Source organism: Echiichthys vipera, assembly GCF_963691815.1.
Source record: "Echiichthys vipera genome assembly, chromosome: 7".
Lineage (NCBI taxonomy): Eukaryota > Metazoa > Chordata > Actinopteri > Perciformes > Trachinidae > Echiichthys > Echiichthys vipera.
In genome coordinates this window covers 2,786,755-2,807,238 of record NC_139832.1, presented here as the reverse complement: position 1 = coordinate 2,807,238, position 20,484 = coordinate 2,786,755, and the positions used below count along the sequence as shown (strand labels likewise).

The 20,484-nt window shown below is 45.5% G+C and overlaps 1 protein-coding gene across 2 annotated transcripts in view; it reads left to right on the top strand.

Moving 5' to 3' along the window:
• The first annotated feature begins 328 nt into the window (after positions 1-328).
• The window catches only part of pot1 (protection of telomeres 1 homolog), a 93,560-nt gene continuing 73,404 nt past the window's right edge, over positions 329-20,484 (top strand). For both annotated transcript variants that reach the window (XM_083916128.1, XM_083916127.1), the window contains exons 1-3: positions 329-361; positions 17,752-17,879; positions 19,718-19,790. In XM_083916128.1, the coding sequence (XP_083772254.1) occupies positions 17,760-17,879; positions 19,718-19,790 (193 nt within the window). In that variant the 5' untranslated portion in view covers positions 329-361; positions 17,752-17,759. The remainder of the gene's footprint in view (positions 362-17,751; positions 17,880-19,717; positions 19,791-20,484) is intronic.

Sequence of the window (20,484 nt, the reverse complement as noted above, 5' to 3'; positions counted from 1 at the left end):
ACCCCGCCTCACGCCCGATGTCAGCTGGGATCGGCTCCAGCCCCCCCGCGACCCCGACAGGGACAAAAGGTTGAGGGTAAATGATGAATGATGATGAATTATGTATAGCCATTTTGGGGATTTATTATCATTTATTACTGATACAACTTAAAATGTATCTATTTATTTATATTTATATTTATTCTATCTATTCTATTTCTTATATGTGTTCCTTGTTTTACATTAGATTATCTATTGTTTATGTCTTTATTTCTGTTTTATTGCTGATATAAATAAAGCTCTCCTGGGTCCCTACGCGCATGCGCACTACAGCGGCGTGTCAATTCGAAACCAAGCGAGGGAAAACGGAACTCCTGCAACCGTAAGTTTTTATCTCTTATTTCCATTTAATGTCGTGTTTAATCCCACACAATGACTGCTAAAGATGGACTTTTAACCACGATGGCCCCTTCTATCACCTGCATTCTTCTAAATGCAGTAAATTAGTTTGTAAAAGCTTGTTTAGTGACAGTTTGAAGCCTCTCAAAGCTGCTAAACCAGACCCAATGTAGATATTCGCATGTTTTCGGTTGGATTACCGATTTGCACAATAACACACTTCTTACAGTATGATTTTATACTTTTATACAAATCTGTACATTACATTTAAAAATTCGGCTTACACTTGGTTCACATTCTGAACTGAATAAACTTAGTTTTTGTTGTGTTTCTTCTCAGTCGTACGTGCCCCCCAGCATCATGCTACGTTACCACCGCTTGACAACCGAGGGGAAAATTGATATATTATTAAATTTAACGTTTGGTTTTATGAATTTTACAACTGCCGAATTTACCATTAAAGTCCGTTTATTCACGAGGAATTGTACATAATCTTCTATTTTCGGTGTATGGTTGGTGAGAGTCGATACAAGTTTAAATTGAAGGTCTTTTGAATGGGGTTCGTGCTAATCTGCGGTTGTTGCTAGCAGGCTAACTAGCTAACAGGTTAACGGTTAGCAAACTTAGCTTGTTGTAGCCGAACTTAAGACACCTTAAGTATCTTTAACTGTACAAATAACAAAGGTAAGAGGTCACTTTACATGTTAGCATTAGCTTAGTTGTTTATTAGCTTAAAAAAACAAAGGTATGAGGTCATTTTTCGTGTTAGCATTAGCTTAGTTGTGTATTAGCTTAGAGTGCATCACTTGACTTGTGACAGGTGGATCCCAGGTTACTGATGTGGTGGCTGATGCTAACAGCAGAGCTTTTCTGTGTGGACTGTGCTGTAAGCTTTTGTATATTTGTATTTATTTGTTCCTTTCATTAAAATGCTTATTCATTACATTATACACACAATGATACATTTATAATTCATAATTAAGTTCACTTTCTACATCAACTAGTTCAAAGTTTAGTTCACACATTTGAAATTAACTAGTTCATAGTTCATAATCCAACTTTTAAAACTGAATTCACAGTAGCAAAAATTAAAGAAGAATAGAATTAGAATTGTCTTTATTGTCTTTGATCCAGTACAACAAAATGTACAGCACAATCCCTTAAAAGTGCAGAAATAATTTCACATTAAAAGCATCAAAAAGAAAAGACTCGACCTTTAAAGACACATTTAAAACGACAAGCTTACACACCCACGCACCAACACACGCACCAACACACCCACCAACACACGCACCACCAACACACGCACATACACACACACACACACACACACACACACACACACACACACACACACACACACACACACACACACAGCTTAAGGAGACAAAACAAAAAGCAGAAGAATTATTACTTTATTAATCCCGCAAGGGGAAATTCAATTCACAATTCACACACACAGGCTTCGAAATACACAGACATGCACACTCAACAGGACCTATATATATAGATGTCAGAGTGAGGGGGCTGGCGCCTCGAGCGGTTCGGTGCCTTGCGCACTAGCACCTGGGCGGTGCCCAGGAGATGAACTGGCACCTCTCCAGCCACTAGTACACACTCCATTCACGGTCCACACAGGGACTCGAACTGGGGACCCTCCGGTTTCCCAGTCCAGTAGATTGCAGAGACCCTGTGCACCATGTAGCATCATAGGTAAAGGTATTTGCGGTAAAGGTATTTGCGGTGTTCAGCACTGTTGTAGCTTTTGGATAAAAACTGTTCTTAAGTCTGTTAGTCCGAGCATTCAGAGATCTGAACCGTCGAGGCAATGACTCAAAGTATTGGTGACCCGGCATCAAAGCATCAAATAGAGTCATAAATAGTTCAAGTTATTATTTCAATATGTTGCTGCAAGTCATTATTTGCAGCAACATATTGTCCATGGCTCTCAGCAGGAAACTGGTGGATTGTTACTCCAGGTAGGGAATGAGTGCTTAACCCAAGTGAACGAGTTCAAGGACCTCGGGATCTTGTTCACGAGTGAGGGGACGATGGAGCGGGTTCTCCGGTTTCCTCCCACAGTCCAAAGACGTGCAGGTGTTGGGTTCATTGATGACTCTAAATCACCCGTAGGTGTGAATGGTTGTCTGTCTCTGTTCGTCTCTATGTGTCCTGTGATAGACTGGCGTCCTGTCCAGGGTGGGCCTCGCCTCACGCCCGATGTCGGGGTGTACCTCGCCCCCCGCGACCCCGACAGGGACAAGCAGTTGAAGAAATAGTTATATGACTTTACTCCAAGCATTGTTTTCTGCATTAAATGTTCTTTAAAGTTTGGAAACATACAGTATATGCAGATAGATACAGATGTGTCTGTGATGGGACATTATCGGTGATGCTCAAACAGCTTTTATCTAAACTCTTAAAATAAAGTAAACACTCTTTGAGCAGCAGGAGCAAAAGAAGACATCACTGCGCCATAATGGGCCACTTTAAAGCTTATTCTCCTCTTATTTCTTCCACGTCCTCCGTTCAAATAGGTTGTGATTGTGTTAGGAAACAGCTCCGCCGGTTCTTTACCGCTGGCGTTTTATTGAGGCGCTGCTTGGTTAATCAGATGGAGGGATGACAGCGTGGAGCCTAACGACTCAGAAAATGGACTTTTGCTGTTTTACAATGTCTTATTTTGGAGCATGTGATTGGAAAGTGCATTACAACTTACTTTACCTTCTGAAAGGAGAGAGGCTGCAGACTGTGTTTCGTAAAAGTGACAGCTGCAAAAGAAGTCATTAAGATGATTTTCTGTGGGAGTTTATATTTGAGTGCTAACGCCTCGTTCATGTCATGTTGAAGTCACCTTAATTACTAGTTTATGACGTGTAAAATGCCATTTTTGGTATAAACAATGTGCCACTAACTTATATAAGTGCCTGAAAACAAAACAAATGGGTGCTTTACATCAGGCGAGACAGTGGTTCAATGTAAATGAATCCAGATTTAATGGTTATGGTGTTAAATTGTCGGTGCGCAGTATTTTAATCCTCACTAGACCAACTCTGTAATTACACAACCATCTTGAGGACCCGAACACTCACAAGTCATTAAAATGGGAATCTTTCCCATATCCACTGTTGGCTGCACACACAGCCGGGTGACAGCCCATTACACCTGCACTCTGTCGGCTCCTGCCTCCTGCAGTCACCTGTACTTTGGTTTAACACAGTCAAAGTCAGGACCTAGTGTCAGTGTGGACTGAAAGCTGGAGAAGTACCAGTTTGCTTCCTGGCCACTACACCTACCGAGCCTCGAGCAGGGCACCGAACCCCCACCGACTCAGGTTTAGTTTACTCCTGTTTCTCTTTTTGCGATCTTTGTGTGCAAACTGTAAAATGTATTCAGGAGCACGTTTGCTAATAACCTCACACAGGGTGTTAGCTCCAAGTCCCAACCAACCACCACAGCGACTTCCTGGTTGATCCAAACAGGAAGTGCCAAAAACGTCAGTTCTCTGAGTGTCCACTAGGGGCAGGTTTCATAACATAGCAGTTTCTCATTGAGCCCCATGTTAAACAGGCCGTTTACACAGCATCATTAAACCTGTTTAAGGACAAAAGAACATTCTAGTCTGTGTGTTTAGCTCAGATCTCCATGACAACACTGAGGGGGAGGGGCTAGTTTTTATTTTATTGGAGGTTAAAGTTTATGAATAATTAGGGGCGTGGCCTCTTGAGTGACAGCTAGCCTCTGGCCCTCACTTCTAAACGTCAGCCAGATGGATGTACCTCCCTCCCCCCAGAGTCACATACATGCCCTTTTTTGGTCAGAGGAAATGAGGTGGAGTCAAAGTCTGCCAAGATGGCGACTCCCGTAGGCGAGGACAGTTGGATCAAGCTGAGAGAACGGACCTCGACGGAGATGCTACGTCCATTTTTATACAGTCTATGGTTAGCTCCCATGATTTTTGATTGCTGGAGCCGATCCCAGATGCCATCTGGGATCGCCGTGAGGCGGGGTCCACCCTGGACAGGACGCCAGTCTATCACAGGACACATAGAGACGAACAGAGACAGACAAACATTCACACCTACGGGTGATTTAGAGTCATCAATGAACCGAACACCTGCACGTCTTTGGACTGTGCGAGGAAACCGGAGAACCCGGAGAAAACCCACGCAGACACGGGGACAACATGCAAACTGCACACAGAAGGAACCCAGCCGGGATTCAAACCAGGATCCCTCTCGCTTTGAGGAGACAGTGCTTACCACCACCCCACGTGCCGCCCTTCGTCCAGCCTTAGATGAACGAGTGAAATCCAAAATGTGTCCGTAACAGAAGTAAGGCCAGGTGACAGGTGACCAGAACAGGAAGTGGCTGTGTTGTCGTGGTTATTCATCAGAAACACAAACACAGCTCACGCTCACTGGGGACAATCCTCTCTCCAGATCTATTCCTGGAGTTGGTTTTCTTTCTGCTTCTGTTGAGCCTCGCTCTCTCTCTCTCTCTCTCTCTCTCTCTCTCTCTCTCTCTCTCTCTCTCTCTCTCTCTCTCTCTCTATCTCTCTCATCCCCACAAAAAGAAGAGAAAGATTATGCAAATGCGTCGGCTGAGCGAACACACAGAGTACGGCGTGTGATTTTTGACGCACAGTGGCTGTTTGTCACGGAGGCAGCGTCTCATCACTGCTGTCACACTCCGTCTGACATGTTTGTCTTCCCCTCCGCCGCCTCGCTCCGGCCTGATTGGCGGAGGTCTTTTTTTGGCAGGATGGATTAATTTGCACCTTCTTCTGCTGTCTCGCTTGATTTCTGGCACAGAGGCGTTGCGGAGAAAAACATGGCAGCTCACAGTGATAAAGGAGGTTCGGTTTCACTCACTCACTGTTGTAGTAGTCGCATTTCATCGCTCTTGATGTGTGCCTTGCTTTACTTCCTCAGCGGGATCAGCTTATCATCTTAATGTCTCACCCCATGCACAGAGGTTGAGTTAACTGAATATTTCCCGTCATTTTTAACGCTGGCAGAAATATCTTAAGGACACCGAGGGGGATCTAACGTCACTTTAACTCACCCCCTGTCCAGTTAACCAAAAGTGTGTCACAGGAGAGTTTAACAACAACATGATGGTGAAGGATTCGGTATCAGAGCTAAAAGCAAAAGCGCCTGTATGAACTCGGTGCTTATAGGGAACCTGATAACATTAATGAGGCAATCTGTGAACTGTAAACTCCGGTGTCGGCCTCGCAGCCAGGAGCCGCACCTGCTCCCCTTTGGAAGCTCAGCCGGAGAAACCAGAGATAAACAGAAAGCACTGATTGCTGTTAGTGGCACAAGACTACTTTAAAATATAAAAAAGAGGGACAGCAACAGCAAAATGTGCACATGTACAATAAAAACATGTACATATTTCTGTTACGTTCAGAACCGGGACGAGTTTCAATGGTCACAAAACGAACAAAACCATAAAGAATTATAAAACAAATGTAAAAAATTAAATGAAATAAAGATTGACAAGAAAGCAAACAACAAATGTGAAATAATAATAAAATAAAAAGAGAAATAAAGAAGTAAAATGGACGTTAATTTGTAGAAAAGGTTTGTAGTTGTTGCGCCTGGTTGCTGGCAGAAGCAACGGGGGCTGTCTACCTCTAATGCACCTGTAGTGTATTCGTTTGCGTGACGCGCAGACAGTGATGTAAGTACCCATACAGACATGCACCAAGTGGGCCAATGGCGAAGCAGTTTATGTTGTTTAACTGCGGGGGCGTTGCTGCAGTCGCTCTACCGCACCGTTGTGACCAAAAGAGAGCTGAGGAAGGCAAAGCTCTGGATCTACCAGTCAATCTTGGTTCCTACCCTCACCTGTGGTCATGAAAGCTGGGTCAGGACCGAAGGAATGAGGTCGTGGGTCCAAGCGTCTGAAATGTGTTTCCTCAGGAGGGGGTCTGGAGTCTCCCTTAGAGAGAGGGGGAGAAGTTCAGCATCCGTGAGGAACTCGGAGTAGAGCCGCTGCTCCTTTGTGTTGAAAGGAGCCAGTTGAGGTGGTTCAGGATCATCTGGTAAGGATGAACCCTGGGCGCCTCCCTAGGGAGGTGTTCCAGGCACGTCCAGCTGGGAGGAGGCCTCGGGGAAGACCCAGGACCAGGTGGAGAGATTAGATCTCCACACTGGCCTGGGAACGCCTCAGGATCCCCCAATTAGAGCTGGTTAATGTGGCCCGGGAAAGGGAAGTTTGGGGTCTTAGTCTGGTGATGCGAGGCTAAAGAACCGGATGAATGTGTTCTGGGGTCTTTTATGTCACATTTTCATTATAAGGCTGATGTGTTACAACCGTACCGCGTCTAGGAGCGGTACACTTGCAGTCCATGGGCCGTTGAGGAGAGGTGGGCTTTTGTAAAGTACGAGCATGTGCACAAACACGAGGCCTACGGCAGTTCAGAGGTCATTTCCTGTGCGCCTGTTGGGACATAGAAAAAAGAAGGAGGGACCATGCGCGGACATTTCAAACAATGGCGGTGAAAGGTTCACGTTGGTGTGAGGTGGAGTGTTTACTGCAGATTTGGTCGATGAAAAGATTCAAAAACAGTCGACAAGACGCACAAAAACTCAGAGGTCTACGGAAAGATCTGGAAACAAAGCCACGCATCGCCATGACGTCATCAATGCGTGTGACGTGTTATGGCGTGATGACGTATAGGCAGCAAGAAACATTCGCCGAGGCCCAGGTAGTGTGAGTACAAACGGGCCTGGAGGGGGGGACAAGGACCCTAAAGCACGGGGCACGGGACGGAGGCACAGTGGGATTGCGCCCTTAATGACTCAAAATATAAGGTGACTAAAAATGTCATTCAGTTTTGGCAACCAAAAGCAGAAACCTGGCTGCAGCCTGGTTTTAAAAGCTAGTGTTGAACCCTTGTCGTATGTAAAAGATGAATGACTGGAAATTAAATTCTATCAAATTTATCTGTATAATGGTTAAAAAATGAAAATGACTGGTAATAAAAGATTATGATAGAATTTTTAAGGCCCACAGTCCAATGCAACCGCTGCTCCTGCAATACTTTTACTGACATTCGACATTGCTGGAAGGTATGTTTAATGCAAAATACCTCTGTGCATTTAAATGGCATTATTAAGTTGTCATCTTCCGTGATCCGGTAATTACAGAGCTGCTGATGCTGTCGTCTCCTCTGACAGCTTCGGCCCTTTGAGTGTTTCCCGGCCAAAAAGCGAGATGAAATTTTAGTAGGAAATAAATTTTTCAGCGAGGTGGAGCTCATTAAAACCCCAAACCATCTCCATTAATCCAATAAAGCCAGCGACTGTGGGCCCTGCAGTCAGCAACTCACCAGCGTTTCAGTTTTGGGGGGAAAATCTGCTTCGCAGCGCAGAAACGTACATCATCGGTGTGTTGTTTTCTTTCTTTTAGTCTTGAGGTGAACTTGTTGTAAGTCAGCAGCAGCAGCAGTGACCTGATGTGCCCAAAAATCTAGTCTTCTTTTCCAGGTAAAGTGTTAAAACTTACGTCTGAGGGCGCACTCACACTGTCCTTCCGCACCGCGTGCTTTAGGGTACTTGTCCCCCCTCCCTCTCCCCCCGCACCCCAGCCCCGTTTGTACTCACACTGCCAGGGCCTCGCGCAAATGCTTCTTGCTGTCCATACGTCATCACGCCGTAACACGTCACACGCATTGATCGCGTGTCATCCGACCAAATCTGCAGTAAACACTCCAACTCCGCATCACACCAACGTGAACCTTTCGGCGCCATTGTTGTTGTTGTTAAATGTCCGTGCATGGTCCGTCCTTCTTTTTTCTATGTCCGAACAAGCGCACATACTGCTACCACCGTAGGGCTCGTGCTCGTGCTCGTACACGTGCGCACGCTCGTGATCGTACATGTTCAAACGGCTCTAAAAATGCCAACCTCTTTCAAGCCGTGGACGCCCCGCTGTCCGCAGTTATGCGCGGAACGGGTGCACTCGCACTGCTTAAACGTAATAGGCTTTAGCTAAAAAAGCGGTTTTGGCCCGGTACAGAAGGACAGTGTAAGTGCGCCCTTACAGGGGAAACACGTGCACACTTAATTCTCCTTTAGACGGATGTCGTGAATAAAAGATTTCTCATAATAGTGAGGTTGTATAAAACAAAAGATGCCTGCACAGAGGAGGTGGGCCTCAAAACCACCTCCTGGTAACGTCAGAAGAAATGAACTTGGACTTATAAAGCGCCTTTCTAGTCTTCTGACTACTCAAGGCGCTTTCACAGTGTTTGTCACATTCACACTGATGGCAGTGGACATCTACAGACCATCTAATCTAACCATTCACGCCACCTTTACACACCCATGCGCAGAGTTGATTGGTGGAGCAACCCTGTAACGCCGTCTCTCTTTTGCCGTTGTGGCAAAGGACCCTGCAGACGGGGTCTTCCAGCTCCGGTGTTTCTCTTGCTCTCGCCGTAGTGTGACTGACTCCCACACCGATCAGCTCGTTGTGCTAACCTTAGTACGATTACAGAAACCGCTACAGCCGTTGTTGTTGCTCTAAGCACAATGTCGTGTTCATACTGTGGCTTTAATAAACAGCTGACTTCTGTCCTCCTCCTTCCCTGTGCGTGTGCATGTGTGTGTGTGTGTGTGTGTGTGTGTGTGTGTGTGTGTGTGGTGATGTTTGTATTCCTGAGCCTGTGTCAGCTTCTTCTTATCAGCTGCTGCTGGTGAAAGTAGGTTCATCTCTCGCCGCCCCCTGGGAGGATTACTCCGATGCCTACTGCAGAGGGAGCACCTCCAGTCTGCATGGAAAAATACTTTTTTTAGATCTGTGTTTTCTACCCGGGGGGCGCGGAGATAAGACAGGCGATTTGTGGGGATGCAGAAAAACATATCTCTACTTCACAGAAGTGGCGATACCATTGTGCGTACCATTGTACCTCCTCCAGTTGTTATGAAACGCTGAATATTTAAAGCCTCTTCTGATGATGAAGCAGAGGAAACAACATGAAAAAGAAGAGTATTATTTCGAATAACAGCCGATTCTGGTCAGGACTAATGCTGTCAGGATTAGCATTAGCGTCGGCCAGCCACATCCATCCGTCGCATTTGTGTCAACTTGATATGCTCCATTTTTTTAGCTCTTGATCTCCACCAACTCCAGTAAAATATCTGGTTTACTGAGCGACAGTAGAAATTTACGACCAGCAAAGCGAGTGAGGCAGCAAGTGACACACAGACTGATCTGATCAGTTAATGAAGTTATGTTCATACACCGCCTTGAGTTCTGTAGGCTACACGGCGGCTAACACAAGTACTATGCTAAGACACCACAGCTCTCAGTTGTGCCTCGTTATCGTGGACTCGTAGATTGTCTCGTCACAACCCTTATTCTGAATGTATATTTTCTAACGCTCTCGATCTACCGGTCAGTCTTCGTTCCTACCCTCACCTATGGTCATGAAAGCTGGGTCAGGACCCAAAGAACCAGGTCGAGAAGTTCAGCCATCTGTGAGGAACTCGGAGTAGAGCCGCTGCTCCTTTGCGTTGAAAGGAGCCAGTTGAGGTGGTTCAGGATCATCTGGTAAGGATGAACCCTGGGCGCCTCCCTAGGGAGGTGTTCCAGGCACGTCCAGCTGGGAGGAGGCCTCGGGGAAGACCCAGGACCAGGTGGAGAGATTAGATCTCCACACTGGCCTGGGAACGCCTCGGGATCCCCCAGTTAGAGCTGGTTAATGTGGCCCGGGAAAGGGAAGTTTGGGGTCCCCTGCTGGAGCTGCTGCCCCTGCGACCCGACCCCGGATAAGCGGATGAAGATGAAACCATGAGATGAGATGACAGTGATGGTGCTGTCCATTTACCTTCTGTGTGACACTGAATTGGAAACAGCACATTGTAATTTCTGCATCTATCATTGATTTAACATGTGTTCCCCTAAAATTTGGTCTGGTTGTGCCGCTCCGTTGGGGCCCACAGTGGTCCTGGTGAAAACCTTAGTCTGGAGCCCTGGAGACACTAAGCGGCTTAAAAAAACCCTGTAACCTTTTGTTTTCATGGAGGAACTGTAATGCAGAGACAATTTCACAGTGTCAGTGTCCAGGGTCTGTCCGCCTCGTCCACAGAGAGCCTGTGACTCGGTGCTGAAGTGTGGTTTTAAATGTTTTTTTAATAAATGGGGTTCTTTGAGCGCTGCAGAGCTGCTCCCTCGACACGCTTCCCCTCCGCTCTGCACTCGCAGGCTGCTCCCGACCTGATAAAACCCCCCTGAAATCACCTGCTGAGCTTGTGTGACTTATTTATTTTTATTTATTCAAAAGGTGAAGCTGCTGGAGCGTGCGTCTTTGGCAGCTGGAGGTTTTATGGCGTAGGAAATGAACCCTCAGTTTGCAGCCAAACACACTGAGAGCACTGAGAGTTCACCTCTGTGCATAATTAATGAAAGTGCTCAGAAATATGGGAGATTGTAAAATAGCAATTAAATATACATATTTATGTTTTAGCTTGAGTCCCAGTGGATGGTTTGTGTTTATAACTGCAGATTCAGGTAACTGCTCTGCGTCGGTTCATCACTATGAGCCTAAATGACGACACCGGGTGCTACGGTGTGACCACACGGACCTACAGACTGCTCGTTGATACATGACTCAGTCAGACTTTGGGTGATATAAAGATAAAGAACTTCAAAGTAAGATAAAAATGTGCTTTTGTATGGATTTTGTTTCCATTGCGATGTTGAAAAACTCGCAGCTGAACTGCGTTACGCCCACAGACTGTATAAAAAATGGACGTAGCGTCCCCGTCGAGGTCCGATCTCTCAACTTGATCCACTCGTCCTCGCATACGGGAGTCGCCATCTTGTCAGACTTTGCCTTATTTCCTCTTACCAAAAAAGGGCATGTATGTGACGCTGAGGGGCTAGCTGTCACTCAAGAGGCCACGCCCCTAATTATTCATAAACTTTAAAGCTATGGTCCAAGATAAAGAACGTCAAAGTGATATAAAAATGTGCGCTTGTATTGATTTTGTTTCTATTGTGATGCTGAAAAACTCGCAGCTGAACCGCGTTACGCCAAAAGACTTAGCCTTGAGGTCCGTTCTCTCAACTTGTTAAGTAAAAGTGCAATGAAACGTTAACGTTCAAGTCTGAATCCTGAGTCCCAAAATTGAAAATGAATACTCACCCAACAAACGAATATCTAAATATAAAGATAAAGAACGTCAAAGTGATATAAAAATGTGCTCTTGTATCGTTTTTGTTTTTATTGCGATGCTGAAAAACTCGCAGCTTAACTGCGTTACGCCCATAGACCGTATAAATAATGGACGTAGCGTCTCCGTCGAGGTCCGATCTCTCAACTTGATCCACTCGTCCTCGCATACGGGAGTCGCCATCTTGTCAGACTTTGACTCCGCCTCATTTCCTCTGACCAAAAAAGGGCACGTATGTGACGCTGAGGGGCAAGCTGTCACTCAAGAGGCCGCGCCCCTAATTATTCATAAACTTTAAAGCTATGGTCCAAGATAAAGAACGTCAAAGTGATATAAAAATGTGCTTTTGTATTGATGTTGTTTCTATTGCGATGTTGAAAAACTCGCAGCTGAACTGCGTTACGCCCATAGACTGTATAAAAAATGGACTTAGCCTCGAGGTCCGTTCTCTCAACTTGATAAGTAAAAGTGCAATGAAACGTAAACGTTCAAGTCTGAATCCCGAGTCCCAAAATTGAAAATGAATACTCATCCAACAAACGAATATTTAAATATAAAGATAAAGAACGTCAAAGTAAGATAAAAATGTGCTTTTGTATGGATTTTGTTTCTATTGCGATGTTGAAAAACTCACAGCTGAACTGCGTTACGCTCACAGACTGTATAAAAAATGGACGTAGCGTCTCCGTCGAGGTCAGATCTCTCAACTTGATCCGATCGTCCTCGCCTACTGGAGTCGCCATCTTGTCAGACTTGCCTTATTTCCTCTTACCAAAAAAGGGCATGTATGTGACGCTGAGGGGCTAGCTGTCACTCAAGAGGCCGCGCCCCTAATTATTCATAAACTTTAAAGCTATGGTCCAAGATAAAGAACGTCAAAGTGATATAAAAATGTGCTTTTGTATCGAGTTTGTTTCTTTTGCGATGTTGAATAACTGAACCGCGTTACGCCCATAGACTGTGTAGAAAACAGACATAGCATCTCCGTCGAGATCCGTTCTCTCAACTTGATCTACTCGTCCTCGCCTACTGGAGCCGCCATCTTGTCAGACTTGCCTTATTTCCTCTTACCAAAAAAGGGCATGTATGTGACGCTGAGGGGCTAGCTGTCACTCAAGAGGCCGCGCCCCTAATTATTCATAAACTTTAAAGTTATGGTCCAAGATAAAGAACGTCAAAGTGATATAAAAATGTGCTTTTGTATTGATTTTGTTTCTATTGCGATGTTGAATAACTGAACCGCGTTACGCCCATAGACTGTATAAAAAATGGACTTAGCCTCGAGGTCCGTTCTCTCAACTTGATAAGTAAAAGTGCAATGAAACGTAAACGTTCAAGTCTGAATCCCGAGTCCCAAAATTGAAAATGAATACTCACCCAACAAACGAATATCTAATTATAAAGATAAAGAACGTCAAAGTGATGTAAAAATGTGCTCTTGTATTGATGTTGTTTCTATTGCGATGTTGAAAAACTCGCAGCTGAACTGCGTTACGCCCACAGACTGTAAAAAAAATGGACGCAGCGTCTCCGTCGAGGTCCGATCTCTCAACTTGATCCAATCGTCCTCGCCTACGGGAGTCGCCATCTTGTCAGACTTTGCCTTATTTCCTCTTACCAAAAAAGGGCATGTATGTGACACTGAGGGGCTAGCTGTCACTAAAGAGGCCACGCCCCTAATTATTCATAAACTTTAAAGCTATGGTCCAAGATAAAGAACGTCAAAGTGATATAAAAATGTGCTTTTGTACTGATGTTGTTTCTATTGCGATGCTGAAAAACTCGCAGCTGAACCGCGTTACGCCAAAAGACTTAGCCTTGAGGTCCGTTCTCTCAACTTGATAAGTAAAAGTGCAATGAAACGTAAACATTCAAGGCTGAATCCCGAGTCCCAAAATTGAAAATGAATACTCACCCAACAAACGAATATCTAAATATAAAGATAAAGAACGTAAAAGTAAGATAAAAAAAGTGCTTTTGTATTGTTTTGTTTCTATTGCGATGTTGAAAAACTCGCAGCTGAACTGCGTTACGCCCATAGACCGTATAAAAAATGGACGTAGCGTCTCCGTCGAGGTCCGATCTCTCAACTTGATCCAATCGTCCTCGCCTACGGTAGTCGCCATCTTGTCAGACTTTGCCTTATTTCCTCTTACCAAAAAAGGGCATGTATGTGACGCTGAGGACCGTATAAAAAATGGACTTAGCCTCAAGGTTCGTTCTCTCAACTTCATCCAATCGTCCTCGCCTACGGGAGCCGCCATCTTGTCAGACCTTGCCTTATTTCCTCTTACCAAAAAAGGGCATGTATGTGACGCTGAGGGGCTAGCTGTCACTCGAGAGGCTGCGCCCCTAATTATTCATTAACATTAAAGCTATTGTGTATGATTTGGAATATTGGTAATTATTATTAACAGCGTTTATACGGTGATTATGGTCCTGTAGACACATCTACACAGTAGGATTAGCAAAAAGAACCAAAAAAACAGCCGTAGGCCTGCATAGAAATAAACCAAAGAGAGCCACCCGGTCTGCGATGCTCCCTCCATCCAATCTTCTCCTCTCCCCTCGTCTTAGCTGCTCCTCGCCCCCCCCCCCCCCCCCTCTCTGTAAACTCTGTGGAGATCCAGGTATTTAACCTTTCACAAGGCCGATGATGTCACTGGAACCCTTTGTGCCAACGACCGCCATTGGAGTGACAGTCATTTCTGGGAAGTTGGTTCTGACTTCGTGATGACCCAGTAGAGCAATAACGACTGTGTACATCTGTAAAAATATGTATAAATGACTTATATTAAATACATTTTACTATATTAATCACCGTATATTTTGCTGACTGATGTGTCACTTAAAGTCGAAGCCCAGGTGTTTGTTACCGTGCTCCATCCTCGTTCAGGTTGTTTTCTAGCTTGTTCCCAAAGCTCTGAAGCTAATAAATCTCTTATCGAATCAGTAATTTCTCTTGGTTTTTATTATTATTATAAAACAACGCTGGCAGCAGATCATATCAGTGTAAAGTCACTGTTAGTTTTTGTCCAAAATGAAACTTTTCAGCCCATCATATCATCGTTTTGATCGTATTTATCGACTCAGGGGCGTTCCTGTCCGTGTGAGAAATGAACGTCAGCTTAAACAGCTGAGGCGCAGAGCTTTCACCAGCAGCATCCGTCCGACAAAACATCTCGCAAACACATTACCACAACAACAAATGTAATAATGGTCGTTTAATAGGTGCATACTATGACTTTTCATCAGGGGAACCTCATGATTGATGATTACCCCATTTAAGATGGTTTGTTTTTCACTGAAGAAAGTTTCCTCGGATAACGTCTGTTATGATTTTGATTTATAAATAAAATGGGGGTGGTTAGCACTGTCGCCTCACAACAAGAGGGTTCCTGGTTTGAATCCCTGCTGGGGCCCTTCTGTGTGGAGTTTGCATGTTCTCCCCGTGTCTGCGTGGGTTTTCTCCGGGTTCTCCGGTTTCCTCCCACAGTCCAAAGACGTGCAGGTGTTGGGTTCAGTGATGACTCTAAATCACCCGTAGGTGTGAATGGTTGTCTGTCTCTGTTCGTCTCTATGTGTCCTGTGATAGACTGGCGTCCTGTCCAGGGTGGACCCCGCCTCACGCCCGATGTCAGCTGGGATCGGCTCCAGCCCCCCACGACCCCGACAGGAACAAAAGGCTGAAGATGAATGAATAAATTAATGAATTATAAATGATGTTCACTTTTTCCTTCTTAACACTGTCAGGTGACGTCACTCCAGTGTGTTTCAGTGCCGTTTTAAGACTTTTAGGCATCATTTTATCACCGAGTTAACATCGTGAATCACACTTTACTTTGGCCAGGACAGTGGTTACGTTACATTTTCATACTGTCCCACTTCTACTCCCTAAATTGGACTTTGTTCATTAAAACAATAAAGTCAAGTCAGTTTTATTGTCAATACTTCACATGTGTTATACATACAAAGGAATCGAAATTACGTTCCCCGCTATCCCATGCGTAGACATACATCCAGACAAGAAAGAACATGACACCACCAGGGCAGACAGGACATGACAACAGTAAAGTGCAAAGACATACAATAAAGTGCAGAGAGCTTAAGGGGCGGCAGTAGCTCAGTCCGTAGGTGACTTGGCTGGGAACCGTAGGGTCGCTGGTTCAAGTCCCTGTGTGGACCATGTATGGTGGCTGGAGAGGTGCCAGTTCATCTCCTGGGCACTGCCAAGGTGCTGTTGAGCAAGGCACCGAACCCCCAACTGCTCGGGGCGCTGGTCACTGGCAGCCCTTGCTCTAATATCTCTCCTTAATTGTATGTATAGGTCCTGGTTGTGCATGTGTGTATTTTTCGGGCCTGTGTGTGTAACATATATAATAATAATAAGAGTGAAAAAATTAAATTTCCCCGTGCGGGATAAATAAAGTAAGAAGTACTTTATTTTATTCTTCTTCTTCTAAGGCTTGTTCCTTAGAATAGCAGGGTACACATATTATAAATAAAATAACAAGAAAATGACAAGACACAGTAACAGGGTAAGAGGTAATATGAATACTTTGCTTTGTTGTCAGTGCAATTTCTGTAGTGCAAAAACAGTCATTTGGTGTGGGGGGGTCAGATCTCTAGACTCCAGCCAGTCTGAGGTTTCTGGTGGCTGGGGCCGGGGCTGAGGGAGTGAGAGAGTTCAGCAGTCTCACAGCCTGATGGTTGATGGTTAAAGAACCCTTGATCTAAATCAGCAAGCTTTTGAACAGATCTGAACAACAACAACAACAACCGTTATTTCTACCATGTGTGGATCCACTGAAGAGAATCACTCTGGTGTCACTGTCCCAAATAAAAACAGTCTAAAATCTCAGACTAATGTTGGTGTACGAGCTTTTTAACTAGCTGATTAGCTGCAGGTGCGGGAGAGTCTCTGAACGTGCAGCTCTGTTAGGGTTAGTGGTGGTGGTTGGGGGCAGACAGACTGACTGTAGCAACGTATAGCAGCTGTAGGGCAAATCCAAAAATTTGTCCCTGGTACCTTTTGCACCGAGCAACTTTGAACTCATGAATGAATCACTCATCGTGCTGTAACTCAGGCCGTGGGCTCCTCCCCTCTGGTCGAAATCAGGAGGTTTATTTGATTAGACTTTCCTTTTTTTTCCTGGCTGTGTTTTCCGCCTGACTGAGCGGCTGACTGCACGGCCGAGTGAACAGCTCGTTGTACCTCGCAGGCTGTTCCCGCTCCGCCGTCCTCGGTCCACGAGGTACCACCGAGGGACTCGCCGGTCGAATCTGCAGGATATCAAGCTAACGGGCTCTGACAGGAAGCAACTACCTGCTGGGAACGCGGCCAACACTTTCCCGGGTGCCTCTAAAACCCCTCGCAGACTTTAACTCTCCTGCCACGCTGTCGACACGGATCTGGTGTTTGCTGTCAGAGGGTTTATCCGGGTAATGAGTCGTCTGTGTGCGGAGGACAGTGGAAACCAAAGAACCTTCAAACCGGAGATCACAGGCCGCATCAGTGTCTGTCAGCAGCTGTGCATCCTGTCTTCTCTCCGACGGACGACAGATTGAAGCCTGAAACCACTGACATTCACTTCTGTCCAGAGAACCAGAAAAACATGAACGGTTTTCAGATGAAATCATTTTTAACAAACATGAAATTACACCAGAGTCTGAAGTCCAACCCAGGCTGTTGGTAGAGCTGTTCGGACACGGATACCAGGTCATTTAGGCCCCATAACAACACTCGCGGGGGAAAACAACAGCTTTCTCAGATGTGCCTTTCGTTTAGACGACCACTGTGTTTTAGGGGCTTGAAAACGCAAAACCCTGAGACCACCCTCCACCCTCCAGAGTGGAATTTCACACTTTTGCGTCACCGTATGCACGCAGATTTCCCCCCAAAGACGCTCGTCTAAACGCGCAATAAAAAGTGAGAACGCAACGCCACTTTTGTGTTCCCTTTGTAGACCGTCTCCGTCTAAACAAGGCCTTAGCCCCCTCAGTTGTGACCAAATGTCAAACTAGAAGAATAAAAGAAAAGCCATACGATATTTCATTTAATGCACTGGTGTCAAATCCATTCAGGCATCCGTCGTAGTACCGGGAAAGAAAGAAACGCTACTGGAACATCTCTATTTTGTTGGTGCAGTAATACATTTGTCCTTTTCTCCTCCCTCAGGTGACCTCATGCCTGTCGTCGTGCTGTCGGAGGGGGGCGGGCCGGGTGCTCAGGTACCGACATGCCTGACCACGATTCCCATCTCGCTCATCACCACCTGCACCGACTGCTCCAACAAAACAGTCAAGGTTCGTTTCTACATTTACTCAGAACATGTACAGTACAAGATCTGAGTACTTATTCCACCTGTGCTGTATCTACACTACTCTCTTATTACCTGCAGCAAAAAGTCTGTATAACACATTTGACTCTGATCAAACAATTCAGCCACAAATAAGGAAAAGGGAACACCTCCTTTTCCCCGCAGACATTGCAGGGAAGCACCTGCACGCTTGTCTTACAGGTAGGTTTGATGACTGCAGGCAGGAAAGCGTATGGATCTGTCACAGTTCATTCAGAACGCTGCTGCTGATTTAACCGGAGTTCACATCGACCCCAGTTGCATCACTCGCTGCTGCTCACTCAACCAGCAACTAAAGACAAAGACCTGCTGTGAAGCTGCTTTCCGTAGTCCCGAACACGTCCTGTGGATTTGTCTGCCTGTGAATTCTGACCTGCTTCTCAAAATGTCTTCTCTGCACCACAACGGTGCCGTGTGTGTGTGAGGTATAATTTACAACAACCTCCCGCCTGTGTGCCGAGTGGCTGCGCTGGAATAACACAACACAACACCACAACGACGGCCACAGAAATGGAGCCCTCAGTGTTTTGGTTGTTATGGGTGTTAATTGCTAAATTAGAGGGGGAAACATTACAATTTTAAATTTCAGAACGTCGCTTTTAGGTCTGCAAATGGATACTTTTGATTTTTTAAAGTGTAGTTGTATGAGGAGCTTATCCTACCTACACTTTATGATATTATATTACCTACGGTAGATAAGAGATGCACCGAGCCGAGACCCAGATCGTGTATTGGCTCTTATGTTTTTGTGCGTCTTGTCGACTGTTTTTGAATCTTTTCATCGACCAAATCTGCAGTAAACACTCCACCTCCGCATCACACCAACGTGAACCTTTCACCGCCATTGTTTTAAATGTCCGCGCATGGTCCCTCCTTCTTTTTTCTATGTCCCAACAGGCGCACAGGAAATTACCTCAGAACCGCCGTAGGCCTCGTGCTCGTACACGTGCGCACGCTCGTGCTCATACATGTGCAAACGTGCTTTACAAAAGCCCACCTCTCCCAAACCGGCTGTGGACGGCAACCATGCCACTCCTAGGCGCGGTACGGTTGCACTCACACTGGTCAAAGGAACCTGACTTTAGCCGTGAAACCTGTTTGGGCACGGTACGGATGGACAGTGTGAGTGCGCCCTCAGTAACCGCTTGAGGCTGCGGTAGAACAGCAACTTGCATTGTTCTGGCCTTGAAGCGAACAAAGAGAGGCTTCAATTCTCTCTGCGTCAACTAAAGCGTACACTTTAAATATTGTAACATACATTTAGCGGTCGCCCCCGTCCACATCAGTACTTGTCTTAATGTCTGTGTTGGGACTCCTGAGTGCTTCTTTAAACGGGGCACTCTCCGACCTCCATCTACTGTAGGTAACACACAGACTACGGTTAAGTTCCTCATCCAACCGCACTTCAAAATATCTGAACTTCCTCTTTAAGGAATAAATTTAAGAGTTCCAGTTCAAGAGTGTTTTCCTGCACTGATATCCATGTTTGCCTCTGTGTACCCTTCCCATTCCCATCACCTGTCACTACCTGTTCATTAGTTTCTCCTTTTCTTTTATCTCGTTTTAGAGAAGTGCGCCGCTGGAATATATTTATGAAAACCGAGGCAGCGGAATAATCTACCTTCTGTCTCGCAGCTCCTTTTCCCCCGAGGCGCTCATCAACGCCGCTCACTTCTCTGAAGTGGCTTTGATCAGCTGACAATGACTTTGTGCAGAGCTTCAGTGAGACCTAAACGCTTTTCAATTTGTCCCTAAGTTACAGTCGCTGTTTTTTTATTCCTCCAGGGGAAAGTGGTTCGGAAATGCCCGCTGGTGTGTTTAGCGTCTGACAACGTCATCCTGAAGACTGTCATCCAAGGTAACACTGGTGTGTGTGTGTGTGTGTGTGTGTGTGTGTGTGTGTGTGTGTGTGTGTGTGTGTGTGTGTGTGTGTGTGTGTGTGTGTGTGTGTGTGTGTGTGTGTGTGTGTGTGTGTGTGTGTGTGTGTGTGTGTGTGTGTGTGTGTGTGTGTGTGTGTGTGTGTGTGTGTGTGTGTGTGTGTGTGTGTGTGTGTGTGTGTGTGTGTGTGTGTGTGTGTGTCAGCTGTCCATTTGTAGCCAAGCAGCTGCCTGCAGGGTTCTGTGTAGGGCTGCATCTATCAAATGTATTTGTAATGGAGCGTTCTACCCATTATTCCATCGATTACTCAGGTAACAGGATAAAAAATAAATATATAATATAATAAATATATAAATATAATTTAAAAAAGTATAATTTTGTGTGCAAATTTGTTATAAATTGAGTTATTTTGCAAAAAAATATATTCTGTGTGGGGTAGACCTATTTAGTGTGCTGACCTAATAGGGGTGTGTGTGTTTGTGTTTGAGGGCGCACTCACACTGTCCTTCCACACTGGGCCAAAACAGGTATTTTTTTTTTGAGTGCAACCGCTCCGCGCATAACTGCGGCCAGCTGGCCGTCCACGGCCCGTCTGAGAGAGGTGGGCTTTAGTAGAGCGCGTTTGCACGTGTACGAGCACGAGGCCTACGGCGGTTCTAAGGTCATTTCCTGTG